The sequence below is a fragment of the Bufo bufo genome, chromosome 3 (genome assembly GCF_905171765.1).
Source record: "Bufo bufo chromosome 3, aBufBuf1.1, whole genome shotgun sequence".
Lineage (NCBI taxonomy): Eukaryota > Metazoa > Chordata > Amphibia > Anura > Bufonidae > Bufo > Bufo bufo.
The window spans coordinates 310,402,298-310,415,966 of record NC_053391.1 but is presented as its reverse complement, the minus strand read 5'-3'; the positions used below and the strand labels follow the sequence as shown (position 1 = coordinate 310,415,966).

Genomic DNA, 13,669 nt, shown 5'->3' with positions numbered 1-13,669 from the left:
ATTGCGTCCGTAACAACCTGCTCTACAAAAATAGCACATGATCTACCCTGTCAGATGAATGTTGTAAAAAATAAAAAGTGCCAAAACAGCCATCTTTTAGTTACGTTGCCTCACACAAAACGTAATATAGAGCAATTAAAAATCATATGTAACCCAAAATAGCACCACAAAACAGTCCCCTTATCCCCTAGTTTCCAAAATGGGGTCACTTTTTGGGAGTTTCTACTGTAATCAGAGGGGGCTTCAAATGTGACATGGCATCTAAAAACCAGTTCAGCAAAACCTGCCTTTCAAAAACCATACGGCACTCCTTTTGTTCTGCGCCCTGCCATGTGCCCTTACATCAATTTACAACCACATGTGGGGTGTTTCCGTAAACCGCAGAATCCGGGTAATAAATATTAAGTTTTGTTTGGCTGTTAACCCTCAATGTGTTAAATAATTTTTTTTTTTATTAAAATGGAAAATCTGCCAATAAAGTGAAATTTAGAAATGTCATCTCCATTTTTCTTTAATTCTTGTGGAACACATAAAGGGTTAATAAAGTTTGTAAAATCAGTTTTGAGTAACTTGAGGGGTGTAGTTTCTTCAATGGAGTCATTTATGGGGGGTTTCCACTATGTAAGCTCCACAAAGTGACTTCAGACCTGAACTGATCCTTAAAAATTGGGTTTTGAAAATTTTCTTACAAATTTTAAGAATTGGTTCTAAAATTCTAAGCCTTCTAATGTCCCCAAAAAAATAAAATGACATTTACAAAATGATGCCAACAAAGTAGAGATATGGGGATTGTTAAGTAATACATTTTTTATGAGGTATCACTTTGTTTTAACCCCTTAGGGACACAGCCTTATTTCACCTTAAGGACCAGGCCATTTTTTGCAAATCTGACCAGTGTCACTGTAAGTGGTGATAACTTTAAAACACTTTGACTTATCCAGGCCATTCTGAGATTGTTTTTTCGTCACATATTGTACTACATGACACTGTTAAAATGAAGTAAAAAAAATTCATTTTTATTTATAAAAAAAATACCAAATTTACCTTTCATTTTCTCTACTTCTATAATACATAGTAATACCTACAAAAATAGTTATTACTTTACATTCCCCATATGTCTACTTAATGTTTGGATCAATTTGGGAATGATATTTTATTTTTGGGGGATGTTACAAGCAGGGCTGTGGAGTCGGTAGATAAATGGTCCGACTCCTCAGTTTTTGGTAACTCCGACTCCTCTGTATTTAATATGCAAATGTATTTTATAGTATAAAATACATTTGCATATTAAATACAGAGGAGTCGGAGTTACCAAAAACTGAGGAGTCGGACCATTTATCTACCGACTCCACAGCCCTGGTTACAAGGCTTAGAAGTTTAGAAGCAAATCTTGAAATTTTTCAGAAATTTTCAAAAACCCACTTTTTAGGGACCAGTTCAGGTCTGAAGTCACCTTGCGAGGCTCACATAATAGAAACCACCCAAAAATGACCCCATTCTAGAAACTACATCCCTCAAGGTATTCAAAACTGATTTTACAAACGTTGTTAACCCTTTAGGTGTTCCACAAGAGTTAATGGCAAATGGTGATAAAATTTAGATTTTTTGGCAAATTTTCCATTTTAATCCATTTTTTCCAGTAACAAAGAAAGGGTTAACAGCCAAACAAAATGCTATATTTATGGCCCCGATTCTGTAGTTTGCAGAAACACCCCATATGTAGCCGTAAACTACTGTACGGGCACACAGTAGGGCGTAGAGGGAAAGGTGCACCGTATGGTTTTTGGAAGCCAGATTTTGCTGGACTGGTTTTTTGACACCATGTCCCATTTGAAGCCCCCCTGATGCACCCCTAGAGTAGAAACTCCATAAAAGTGACCCCATCTAAGAAACTACACCCCTCAAGGTATTCAAAACTGATTTTACAAACTTTGTTAACCCTTTAGGTGTTGCACAAGATTTAATGGAAAATAGAGATACAATTTAAAAATTTCACTTTTTTGGCAGATTTTCCATTTTAATATTTTTTTTCCAGTTACAAAGCAAGGGTTAACAGCCAAACAAAACTAATTATTTATGGCCGATTCTGTAGTTTACAGAAACACCCCATATGTGGTCGTAAACTGCTGTACGAGCACACGGCAGGGCGCAGAAGTAAAGGAATGCCATACGGTTTTTAGAAGGCAGATTTTGCTGGACTGTTTTTTTTGACACCATGTCCCATTTGAAGCCCCCCTTATGCACCCCTAGAGTAGAAACTCCAAAAAAGGGACCCCATTTTAGAAACTACGGGATAGGGTGGCAGTTTTGTTGGTACTAGTTTAGGGTACATATGATTTTTGGTTGCTCTATATTACACTTTTTGTGCGGCAAAGTAACAAGAAATAGCTTTTTGGCACTTTTTTTTTTGTTATTTACAACATTCATCCGACAGGTTAGATCATGTGGTAAATTTTATAGAGTAGGTTGTCACGGACGCGGCGATACCTAATATGTATACAATTTTTTTATTTATGCAAGTTTTACACAATGATTTTATTTTTGAAACAAAAAAGTTTTAGTGTCTCCATAGTCTAAGAGCCATAGTTTTTTCAGTTTTTGGCCGATTATCTTAAGTAGGGTCTAATTTTTTGTGGGATGAGATGACTGTTTGATTGCCACTATTTTGGGGTGCATATGACTTTTTGATCGCTTGCTATTACACTTTTTGTGACGCAAGATGACAAAAAATGGCTTTTTTTACACCGTTTTTATTTTTTTTACGGTGGTCATCTGAGGGGTTAGGTCATGTGATATTTTTATAGAGCCGGTCGATACGGACGCGGCGATACCCAATATGTATACTTTTTTTTTTTACTTATGTAAGTTTTAAAAACCCACTTTTTAGGGACCAGTTCAGGTCTGAAGTCACCTTGTGAGGCTCACATAATAGAAACCACCCAAAAATGACCCCATTCTAGAAACTACATACGGACGCGGCGATACCCAATATGTATACTTTTTTTACATAAGTAAAAAAAAAAAAGTATACATATTGGGTATCGCCGCGTCCGTATCGACCGGCTCTATAAAAATATCACATGACCTTTCTTTGTTACTGGAAAAAATGGATTAAAATGGAAAATTTGCCAAAAAATCTAAATTTTATCACCATTTGCCATTAACTCTTGTGGAACACCTAAAGGGTTAACAACGTTTGTAAAATCAGTTTTGAATACCTTGAGGGATGTAGTTTCTAGAATGGGGTCATTTTTGGGTGGTTTCTATTATGTGAGCCTCACAAGGTGACTTCAGACGTGAACTGGTCCCTAAAAAGTGGGTTTTTGAAAATTTCTGAAAAATTTCAAGATTTGCTTCTAAACTTCTAAGGCCATTTTTTAAACAAAAAAATCATGTTTTAGTGTTTCCATAGTCTAAGAGCCATAGTTTTTTTCAGTTTTTGGGCGATTATCCTAGGTAGGGTATGATTTTTGCAGGATGAGATGACGGTTTGATTGGTACTATTTTGGCGTACATGCGACTTTTTTGATCACTTTTATTACCTTTTTTGGCAAGTAAGGTGGGCAAAATTTCAATTTCATCATAGTTTTTTATCTTTTTATTTTTATGGCGTTCACCGTTCGGGTAAAGTAACATGACCGTTTTATAGATCAGGTCATCATGGATGCGGTGATATCAAAGATGTGTAGGGAATTTTTCATTTTTAATCAGTGATAAATGTGTTTTTTGATTTTCACTTTTTTTTTTACCCAGACCCACTTGGTTCTTGAAGATACAGTGGGTCTGATGTCTGTATAATACAGTACAGTACACTATATAGTCTACTGTATTGTATTTTACTTACACTTTGTCTGAACAGATCTATGCCTTTAGCACAGATCTGTTCAGAACAATGGACAGCAGGATGCCTGAGAAGGCGTCCTGTTGCCATGGGAACCTTCCCCGTCTGCTCAGTTGTGGCCACAACTGCGCAGACGGGGAAGGGTAATGAGGGGGGCTCCCTCCCTCTGCGAACTCATCCTGTCTGGTGGCTGCAAAGGCACAGCACCCCCCCGATGGGAGAGTGAGGGAGCTCCCGACTGTTAACCTCTGCTAGTCCGTACGGACCGCGGTATGGAAAGGGTTAAACGGCTGACATCGCATCACAGATGTCAGCCGTTTATACCAGAGTGTCAGCAATGTGCTGACACTCTGGTATAACCACTGGCCACCAATGATTATTCAAGAGGAGGCGGGCGGTTTTGCCGCACTGCCCGCACAACCCCCCCCCCCCCCCCACCGCCATAAAAATCATTTAGGGGTGCAGGGGGGGGGGGTGAAAAAAATATATTTTAGGCACATAAAGTTTCTGATCCCCGCGAATCAGAAACTGTAGAAAGCGCAGAAAACCGCAGGTCTGAATTGACCTGCGGTTTGTTGCGATCGCCGACTTGGGGGGGGGGGGGGGCTTCACGAGAACCCCCCGCGCATTTAGCCGAGGTGCCTGCTCAATGATTTGAGCAGGCACCTTGTTCCGATCACCGCCGGCCGGTCCTTAAGAACTCGGGAAACATGCCATACCGGTACGTCATGTGTCCTTAAGGGGTTAAAAGCAGAGAAATATAAATTTAGAAAATTGCAAATTTTTCAACATTTTTGGTACATTTTGGATTATTTTATAAATAAAGGCGAAATTTATATAGACTCAAAATTACCACTGTCATGAAAAAAAAATCTCAGAATGGCTTGGATAAGTAAAAGTGTTCCAAAGTCATTACCACATAAAATGACACGTCAGATTTGTAAAATTAGGCTCTGTTAGGAAGGGGGTAAATGGCCCGGATGTGAAGTGGTTACCTATCCTTTAAAGGCAGCAGTAATCCCTGTTTGTGCACCTTTTTCTACCACACTGTTTCCTTCCACTCAACGTTCTATTAAAGAGATTGTCCAAATTATGAAAAAAATAAATATATATAGCGCTGTAAATCTGATGGGCAGCAATATGTAACTAAGCTAAGCAAGTTTTAGGCAAAAAAAAAAAGCTATTTCCTCATTTTCCTGGTTCTCTTCTGGCCCTTTATCTTAAATATCAACAATCTCTGAAGTTTCCTCATGAATATTTGTGCCCCTCCCCCTGCTCTGCAAAAGGAGTGAATAAAAGTGCTGCCCTGAGTGAAATGTCTGCCTGCTGGGAGACTCAGCAGCATGTTGTATGTGTAGGACTACAAGTCCCAGCTGTACAATGACACTGCTGATACACACAGGATCTTCCCCTACCTGTTCTTGTGTAAAGCTCTGCAGAACTCCTTCAGTCTGTCAGCTCTGTGACTGCAGGATGAGGATCCTGTGTCTCTTCACTGCCTGCAACTGCTCACCAAAGCCTCCAGCCCTCTCTGCTGCTTAAGGGGTTAATCTTTCCTGAAGTATCCAGTAGGAGGCAGACACAGGGCAGAGGGCAGCAGCTCAGCCAGTGCAGGGCGCATGGCCAGCACAGTGACATCTCATGTGCAGGCACATACAGACATCCCAACCTGCAAAAACCCATTTCAGGGAGGTGTACTTCCCATTTCAGGGAGGTGTACTTCCCATTTCAGGGAGGTGTACTTTCCATTTCAGGGAGGTGTACTTTCCATTTCAGGGAGGTGTACTTTCCATTTCAGGGAGGTGTACTTCCCATTTCAGGGAGGTGTACTTCCCATTTCAGGGAAGTTTTCTTTCACAAACTTTTTATTACATTTTCCAAACATATGCAGTATCTGCACACTTTGCTCTATGGTGTGGAGGACTGGGCTCATTACCCGGCCCCAAATTATCATATTTATGTATATGATTAAAGGGATTCTGTCACCACCTATAAGCCCTGTGAGCTAAACATCTGCTCATGTCCAGGTAGTATTCTGATTTCTAAGGTGGCCTTATAAAAGCTATTTGTGGCTTTATTCTGCGGAAAAACAGGTTTTACTAACCTGTCAATCATTGAATTAAGGTGCCCAAGCAGGGGAGGTCTGTGGATGCATGGTGCCCGGCCGCACGCATCACCGTTCGTGGCCAGCGCCGCCTTCTACTCCTCAGTGCCACCTCTCCCTCCCTCCCCCTCCTCCTACTTTGAGATCCCCCGCGTGCGCACAGGCTTAGCCTGATGCACCGTTGCGGACTGCTGGCATCGGCTTCTTCTTGCACTGTGCGCACGCGCCGAGAAGGGGACTCTGCTACCGGTTGCCGGAAAGGTTTACCGCGAGTAAACTAGAGATGGGAAGTTCGGATCTTTCACATGAATCGGTTTCATTTGAATCAGTTCATTCAAATGAACCGATTCATGAATCGAATCTTTGGTTCATTCGCTGAGCTGACAAGAAGCAAGTGAACCGAAGCTTAGGTTGCGCAATGCGCATGCGCGGATGCTTCAATTCACTTGCTGACTCGCTGAGTCGGCTCTTGGTCTGAGTCAGGAAGTTTATTCTTTAAAGCCCTGTGTGTAATTATCTACCCCACTGTAGGAAAAAAACAAGCATCCAGGGGGTGTGAATTTAACACTGGGGTAAATAATATAATTAAAATGGAGGGTTAAATGTGTAAATCTATTTAAAAAAAAATACATCTCTCTCAATAGTTATATAGCTACTGAATGAGACAGAAGGAGAGATGCCTTTAACATATATATCTCCTTGAGAAGCCAATTTGACCCTAAAGGGTTAATTCAACCTGTAATCTAAACTCTGTTCCTGACACTTCTCTTATCTCTCTGCTCTGCTATCAGTAAACCTTTCCAGGATATATTGTTTCACATGGGGTGTCAGGGAGCTGCTAGATAGCGGGAGACTCCCTGAACCTCGGGAGACTTGAGATCCCTGCACATATCTGCTCTTTCAGGCTTGTGCACAAATCAGAGCAGGGAGAGAAGCTGACATCACAGGTCATGTGGCCCTCAGTGAAATCTGAGAAAGGGGCCACTACAGATGAAGTGTATGGTAAAGCCTTTACATTTTCCTAGTAAGAAACATACAAAAGGACAAAAAACTAACTCAGACAACCCCTTTAATATGATTGAATACAGCACTTTGAACAGCCAGCTTCTTCAGCAATGACCTTTGGTGGCTTAATCTTCTTGTGGAGTGTGTCAGTGACTTCTGACAACTGCCAAGTCAGCAGTCTTCTCCATGATTGTGTGGCCTACCAGAACCAGACTGAGGGACCATTTAAAGGCTTAGAAAACCTTGGCAAGTGTTTTGTATTGATTGAATGTGACATCATGAGTCTACAATATTGAACTTTATAACAAAATTCAAACTTTCTTAGGGTACTTTCACACTTGCGGCAGGACGGATCCGACAGACTGTTCACCCTGTCGGATCCGTCCTTCCGCTATTTCGCCGTGCCGCTGGACCGCCGCTCCGTCCCCATTGACTATAATGGGGACGGGGGCGGAGCTCAGGCGCAGTACGGCAGTTCGCAGTGAGAGGCCGCCGGACTAAAAAGTCGGACATGCAGGACTTTTAGTCCGGCGGCCTTTTGCCGTGCACTACCGTGCTCCGCCGGAGCTCTGCCCCCGTCCCCATTATAGTCAATGGGGACGGAGCGGCGGTCCAGCGGCACGGCAAAATAGCGGAAGGACGCATCCGACAAGGTGAACAGCCTGTCGGATTCGTCCTGCCACAAGTGTGAAAGTACCCTTAGATACTGACTTTTGGGTTTTCATTAGCTGTAAGCCATAATTATCAACATTAAAAGAAATACACACTTGAAATAGAATCTATATTGTAATGAATCTATATACTAAGCGAGTTTCACTTTTTGAATTAAATTACTGAAATAAATTAACTTTTCAATGATACTCTAATAAATTGAGATGCATCTTTACATGTGGACAAAATAACCATGTCATCACTGGGCAGCCTGGGCATGAGCAGTATAAGACCATTAGTAAATGCAGGTGTAAGGAGATGGTTGGCAAGATTTTTAGCTACTAGAACTTTATCACTATTGTTTTTCTGTGTAAAAATGTTTAATTGTATTCACGTCAGTAACTCACTTTAGGATTAGTGTCATAGTTTCTTTGCGATCTTTCCCCTGGAATGGTAGGGACCCAGTAAGCATCTCAAACTGAGGAAACAAAAAATTTGGTTAAGAAGGATAATACAAAAAATATATAAAAAAATCCAATGCCAATTCTGCTCTTAAAGGGGTTGTCTGGGCCCCCACAGCAATTTAATTTATGGCCCCGAAAGTGCTCAGACTAAGACCTCATGCACACGGTCGTTGTGCGCCTGTTCCGTGCATTGGGGACTGCAATTGCGGTCCCCAATGCACGGGCAACATCCGTGCAGCGGGCCGGACCCATTCAACTTGAATAGGTCCATGGTCTGTCCACACTGCAAAAAAATGTGACATGTCATATTTATTTGCGGTGCGGAACAACGGAAAGAAACACCACAGAAGCACTCCGTAGTGCTTCCGGTGTTCCGTGACTCCCTTCCGTATCTCCGGAATTGTGTACCCATTCAAGTGAATGGGTCTGCATCCGTGATGTGTGGTGCACACGGCTGGTGGCCGTGGATTGCCGACCGGCTGTTTGCGGGCCGCAATACTGCCACGGCCGCCCAATGGCTGGGTGCATGAGGACTAAAGGTAAAAAAAAAGCCACTTACCTATTCACTGCGCAACATTCCAGCATTGTGGTTCCTATAACTGCTTTTGTTCCCCTGTGGACTGTAAGCGTGCAGTCCAGACTCCAGTCCATCATTACGTGCACCACTGCAGCAATTAAATGGCCTCAGTGGTGATGTGTCCCCTATCCACACTATTGCTCCATTTAGTTTCTATGGGACTGATTGAGATAGCCAAGTGCTGCACTAAGCTATCTCCATCAGTGCCACACAGATTGAATAGCACAGCAGAGTGCATACTTGAATATTTCGCCATTCAAACATGGGATCCCATCTTCATGATTGTTGGAGGTCCCAGCACTTTAACCCCCAGCGATCATCAAATTATCCCCTATCCTGTGGAGAGGAGATAATTGTACTTTTTGGCATCTTAAGATGTAAGATGGCCTTACACATTAGTTATGCACGCAGTTTATATTGAAGATCTACAGGTGAAACTCGAAAAATTTAAATATCGTGCAAAGTTCATTTAATTCAGTAATGCAACTTAAAAGGTGAAATTAATATATGAGATACTCGTTACATGCAAAGCGAGATATTTCAAGCCTTTATAATTAGGATGATTATGGCTTAAAGCTTATGAAAACCCCAAAGTCACAATCTCAGGTACCCTTTGCTCAGGGAATATGGATTAATTAGCTGACTAGAGTCACTTTTAGCCTAGAATATTGAACCTTTTCACAATATTCTAATTTTAAAGGGAACCTGTCACCAGGATTTTGTGCATAGAGCTGGGGACATGGGCTGCTAGATGGCCACTAGCTCATCTGCAATACCCAGTCCCACAGCTCTCTGCGCTTTTATTGTGTTAAAAAACTGTTTTGATCCATATGCAAATGACCCGATATGAGTCCTGTATCCGGAGATGAGTCAAGCGGAAAAGAGCCCAGCACCGCCCCGCGTCCTCCGAATCTCCTCCTTGCTGGCTGACGTCAAAGAGCAGGAGCGCCATGCGTAGTTCGTTCCCTGTGCTGATGCCAGCACAGGGAATGAACATGATGGCCATCTAGCAGCCCATGTCCCCAGCTCTATGCACAAAATCCTGGTGACAGGTTCTCTTTAAGTTGCATTACTGAAATAAATTACCTTTTGCATGATATTCTAATTATTCGAGTTTCACCTGTATGTCCTCCAGATAGATTATCAATATCTGATCAGCGGGGTACAACAACCTGGAACCCCAGCCGATGAGCTGTTTGAAGGAGGCAGCGGCATAGTGTAATTACAAGTACTCTCTCCATTCAAGTGAATGGAGCAAGTACTTGTGATTACACTGACTGATCCCCTTTTTTTTGCAGTTCCACACTGCACTTCCAAGACAGGCAGTGTAAATAGGAGGAAGTAGTGCTCATGGAGTTCTGTCTCCTCTTAAAACAGCTGATCAGCAGGGGTGCCAGGTGTTGGACCCCTGACTATCAAAGGTTAGGTCATCAATAGAAACTGCACAACCCCTTTAACTAATGTATATGATCATGTTAAATCTTCAGATCACAAAAAAAATAAAAATATATATCATCTATCCACAGGATTGGTGATCATTTGATTGTTGGTGATTGAAGTGCTGGGACCTTGAACGATAATGCTGCATGCTGATTTTGGTGGGATTGGCCAAGTGTATGGCAATGTCCTTACTCTCCTTAGATGGTTAAGGGATTTCAACATGCCCAATCTTTTGTTCACGGGGGAGATAAGCCACAGCCAGAGGCATGCTCCCTATCCCCACTTAGAAAACGTGCACTCGCCATAACTGACAATTTAAACCAAAACGATCATTTATCTGTAAAATTTAACAATGCGGGATCGTTTTCACCTACCAGTGACAGACCATTGTTGTCTGAAAAGAAAATCAGGCATGTTTGAATTTTTCCCCTGATAGCTGGACAAAAGATCTTTCGTGCAAAGAAAGATCATTCGTGGACAAAAAAAAACAAAACAAAAAAAAAAGCACTCCTTGAAAGAACATTCCCAGGAACATCTTTCATCCATTGGCTGGTGTTATTGGACATGTTTGACCTGTCTGAACAAGTGTAACAGTGAATATGGGCTACATTTTTTATGGCTGTATCTGCAAAATCATTGTCCACCAGATTATTGTTCAACCATCAGCCAACTTTTATCTAATGTGTATGGCCAGCCTTACATTGTCCACCACGGTTATTATACTTATAGGGCTTTATTTTCTAAAGAACTTAGATAACATTGTATGGCTCTCTAAACTCTCCTGCTCTCTTGAACACTGGAGTCCAGAAGTGCAAGTGATGCCTATCAGTACATACTAATAACTATTTAAATTTATGTAAGACACATACTTGAGCTCCCACTGGAATCAAATAAATCCGCTGTATTCTAGTACAAAGTGATATGACTTTCTACCCAACCTGAATTACAATAGCTGTCCAACGCAGAAGTGTCTGTTACCAGAGAAACTCTAAAGCCTCGGAAAGCCCAGTCTGATCTTAAAGAGATTATAGAGATCTGATCACTGTATTAACACGCTTCTAGATTAGCTGATGGGAATGTTCACCTGCACATTCACACATCTGAAGCTGCTCAGTGGTTTCTAGCACCTTTTACCCTTAAACATGAAAGCAGTTTACCATCAGAACGCCATAGGACCACCAATCTGCACTGTGCGAATGGCCTTGACGATTCACCACCTCAGGAGCCATGTACTCCACTGTCCCACAGAACGAGTATGCCTTTTTCTCGTGATCTATCGCTTCTTTACTAAGTCCAAAATCTGAGGGAATAACAAGCAAAGATATAACCATATAAGATGAGCATAAAGCAAGACAAGTGTATAAAAAAATATTACAGACAAATGTATCATAATTATTTTTTTTAAAACTGTGTAAAAGAAAATATATGTCTTTGTTGCCCATTGCAACCAAACACAGCACAGCTTTCAATTCATATTCTGCTCTTAAAAAATGAAACCTGTACTGCGATTGGTTAGTATGGGCAACAAATACATTTTTTTTTTAGACTGTTTCATAAATCTGCCCCATTATGTTCTAGGGATATGAAGCAAGTTGTGAAGTTTGGACAAAAGAGCTCTTACCAGTTAGTTTTATGTGACCTTCCTCATCAAGTAAGATGCTGCAAAAATAAAATACGCGCTCATTAAAATGAAAAAAAATATATATAAATTTATATAAACTATACTGAAATTATTCAATATGAATCACTAACAATTTGTGCTCTGTGTCTCTCACCAGATTTGGGTCATGAAAGAACATACATTTAGATTGGATGGACAGACATATTTTTCCCCCCTGTATTTATATGACAGGATCCGACCGTATTAAGTTTATTTATTACAGGTGTAAGCAAGCTTTAGTGTATATGCACACGTGACATGTAATATGTGCATGGATTTCTGCAACCTCCATCATGTGAATAGGGCAGTCCATTACATTTCTGGAAAAAAATTGCCATACATGAATATACCCATATTTTTTTTATTCCCCTACCTTATGTAGAGCTAACATATTCTGCCCCAATTTACACAGAAAGTTATTACCATCTATTCCTATCTCAGGCACATGGATAGAAAACTGGATTTTTGTACTCACCGTAAAATCCATTTCTCGTAGGATGCATTGGGGGACACAGCACCATGGGTATATGCCCAGCTACCACTAGGAGGCACTAGATAGATATATATATATATATATATATATATATATATAATCTAAGTTGGCTCCGCCCAGGTGGGCTATACCCTCTCCACAGCACTAGGCTATTCAGTTTGTACCAAAAGCAGTAGGAGAGAGAAACAAAAGCGAAGAACCAACATATCCTGGACCGGGAAACAGCAGCCCAGTGACAGGAAGAGTAAGTACCGACAGAGGGTGGGATCTGTATCCCCGAATGCATCCTACGAGAAAAGGATTTTACGGTGAGTACAAAAATCCAGTTTTCTCTTGAATGCATTGGGGGACACAGCACCATGGGAAAGCAGTCCTCAAGGGTGGTATTGAAACCGCATGCAAAAAGAAGGATGCACAGGTGCAGAAGAACCCTAGCATGAAATGGTTCCAAAGAAAAGGGAGACCGTGAAGATCCCAAAAACAGGTGCCTGGGAAACAAGGCGTGCAAGAAGGAACAAGGGAACACCCAGCTCCACCCAAGGTGGGAAACAATAGAATGCAAGAGGATAAGGGACAGGGCCAGATGTCCTGCACAAGAAGTTGACAAGAGTGCACTAGAGAGCCAGAGAAAGGATCTAGAAGAACCAGGGCTCCCCCTGAGGATACAGGAGAGTAGCATAGCAAAGTCTGTTGGTAACGACCTAGCGCTCTGCATATGGAAGGACGTAAGTTTGAAACAACCTAGCGCTCTGCATATATAAGGAATCTCCAGGAGGAAAAGCCCTAAGAGCACAGACCCAACAAGACAAAATAGACATGAGGGTGCCTGGCAGGAGATAAAATGCCTGGAAAAAGGACGGAAGCAGTTCTTAACCAAAGATTAAAACTAAGTTGTCTCAGACCAAAAAACAGCCTGTCCGTGGCCAACCACATGTAAGGGCCAGGGTAGAGAGGAAACAAGAAGCACTGGAGGCTAAACGCTTGAGAGAAATCTTAACAAAGGCTCACAAGGGAAGGGAGCGAGCCTCCTTTCACAGCAAGGAAGGGGGGAAAGAGAAACACCGAAGAGAAGGTGGAAAACTCTTCCTGCCAGAGAAAACAGCCAACCCCCGGAGGAGGGGGGTCTTATGTAATGGTCAGGAGAAAAGACCTGCTTCTCATCAGAGGAGGCGAGGAACAAGCCTCTGGAAGACATCATTTCGCTGTGAAATGTAAGACGAGGGAAATCCCTAGCTACATAAAGCCACAGGAAAAAAAGGAACCAGTCGCAGTACCTGGTAATACAAGCGGAGACCCACTGGTGTAAGAGATATTGGAGTAGGAGGAGAGGACTCCAAACAGCCAAAGGAGGAACAGTTCTCCAAATGAGGGAAAGCTCTGTCCCAAAAGTGCCCAAACAATGTAAACTGCAAACCATAGCACTAAACAACTAGG

The 13,669-nt window shown here is 41.8% G+C and overlaps 1 protein-coding gene across 4 annotated transcripts in view; it reads right to left on the bottom strand.

Annotated features, from left to right (window-relative positions):
* Positions 1 to 13,669, bottom strand: part of RPS6KA1 (ribosomal protein S6 kinase A1) — a 241,712-nt gene that overhangs the window by 39,586 nt on the left and 188,457 nt on the right. For 3 of the 4 annotated variants that reach the window (XM_040424248.1, XM_040424251.1, XM_040424249.1), the window contains 3 exons: positions 11,704 to 11,741; positions 11,240 to 11,409; positions 8,009 to 8,079 (listed from right to left, as the gene is read on the bottom strand). In XM_040424248.1, coding sequence (XP_040280182.1) covers positions 8,009 to 8,079; positions 11,240 to 11,409; positions 11,704 to 11,741 — 279 coding nt within the window. The remainder of the gene's footprint in view (positions 1 to 8,008; positions 8,080 to 11,239; positions 11,410 to 11,703; positions 11,742 to 13,669) is intronic. The other variant, XM_040424250.1, reaches the window with a different exon arrangement.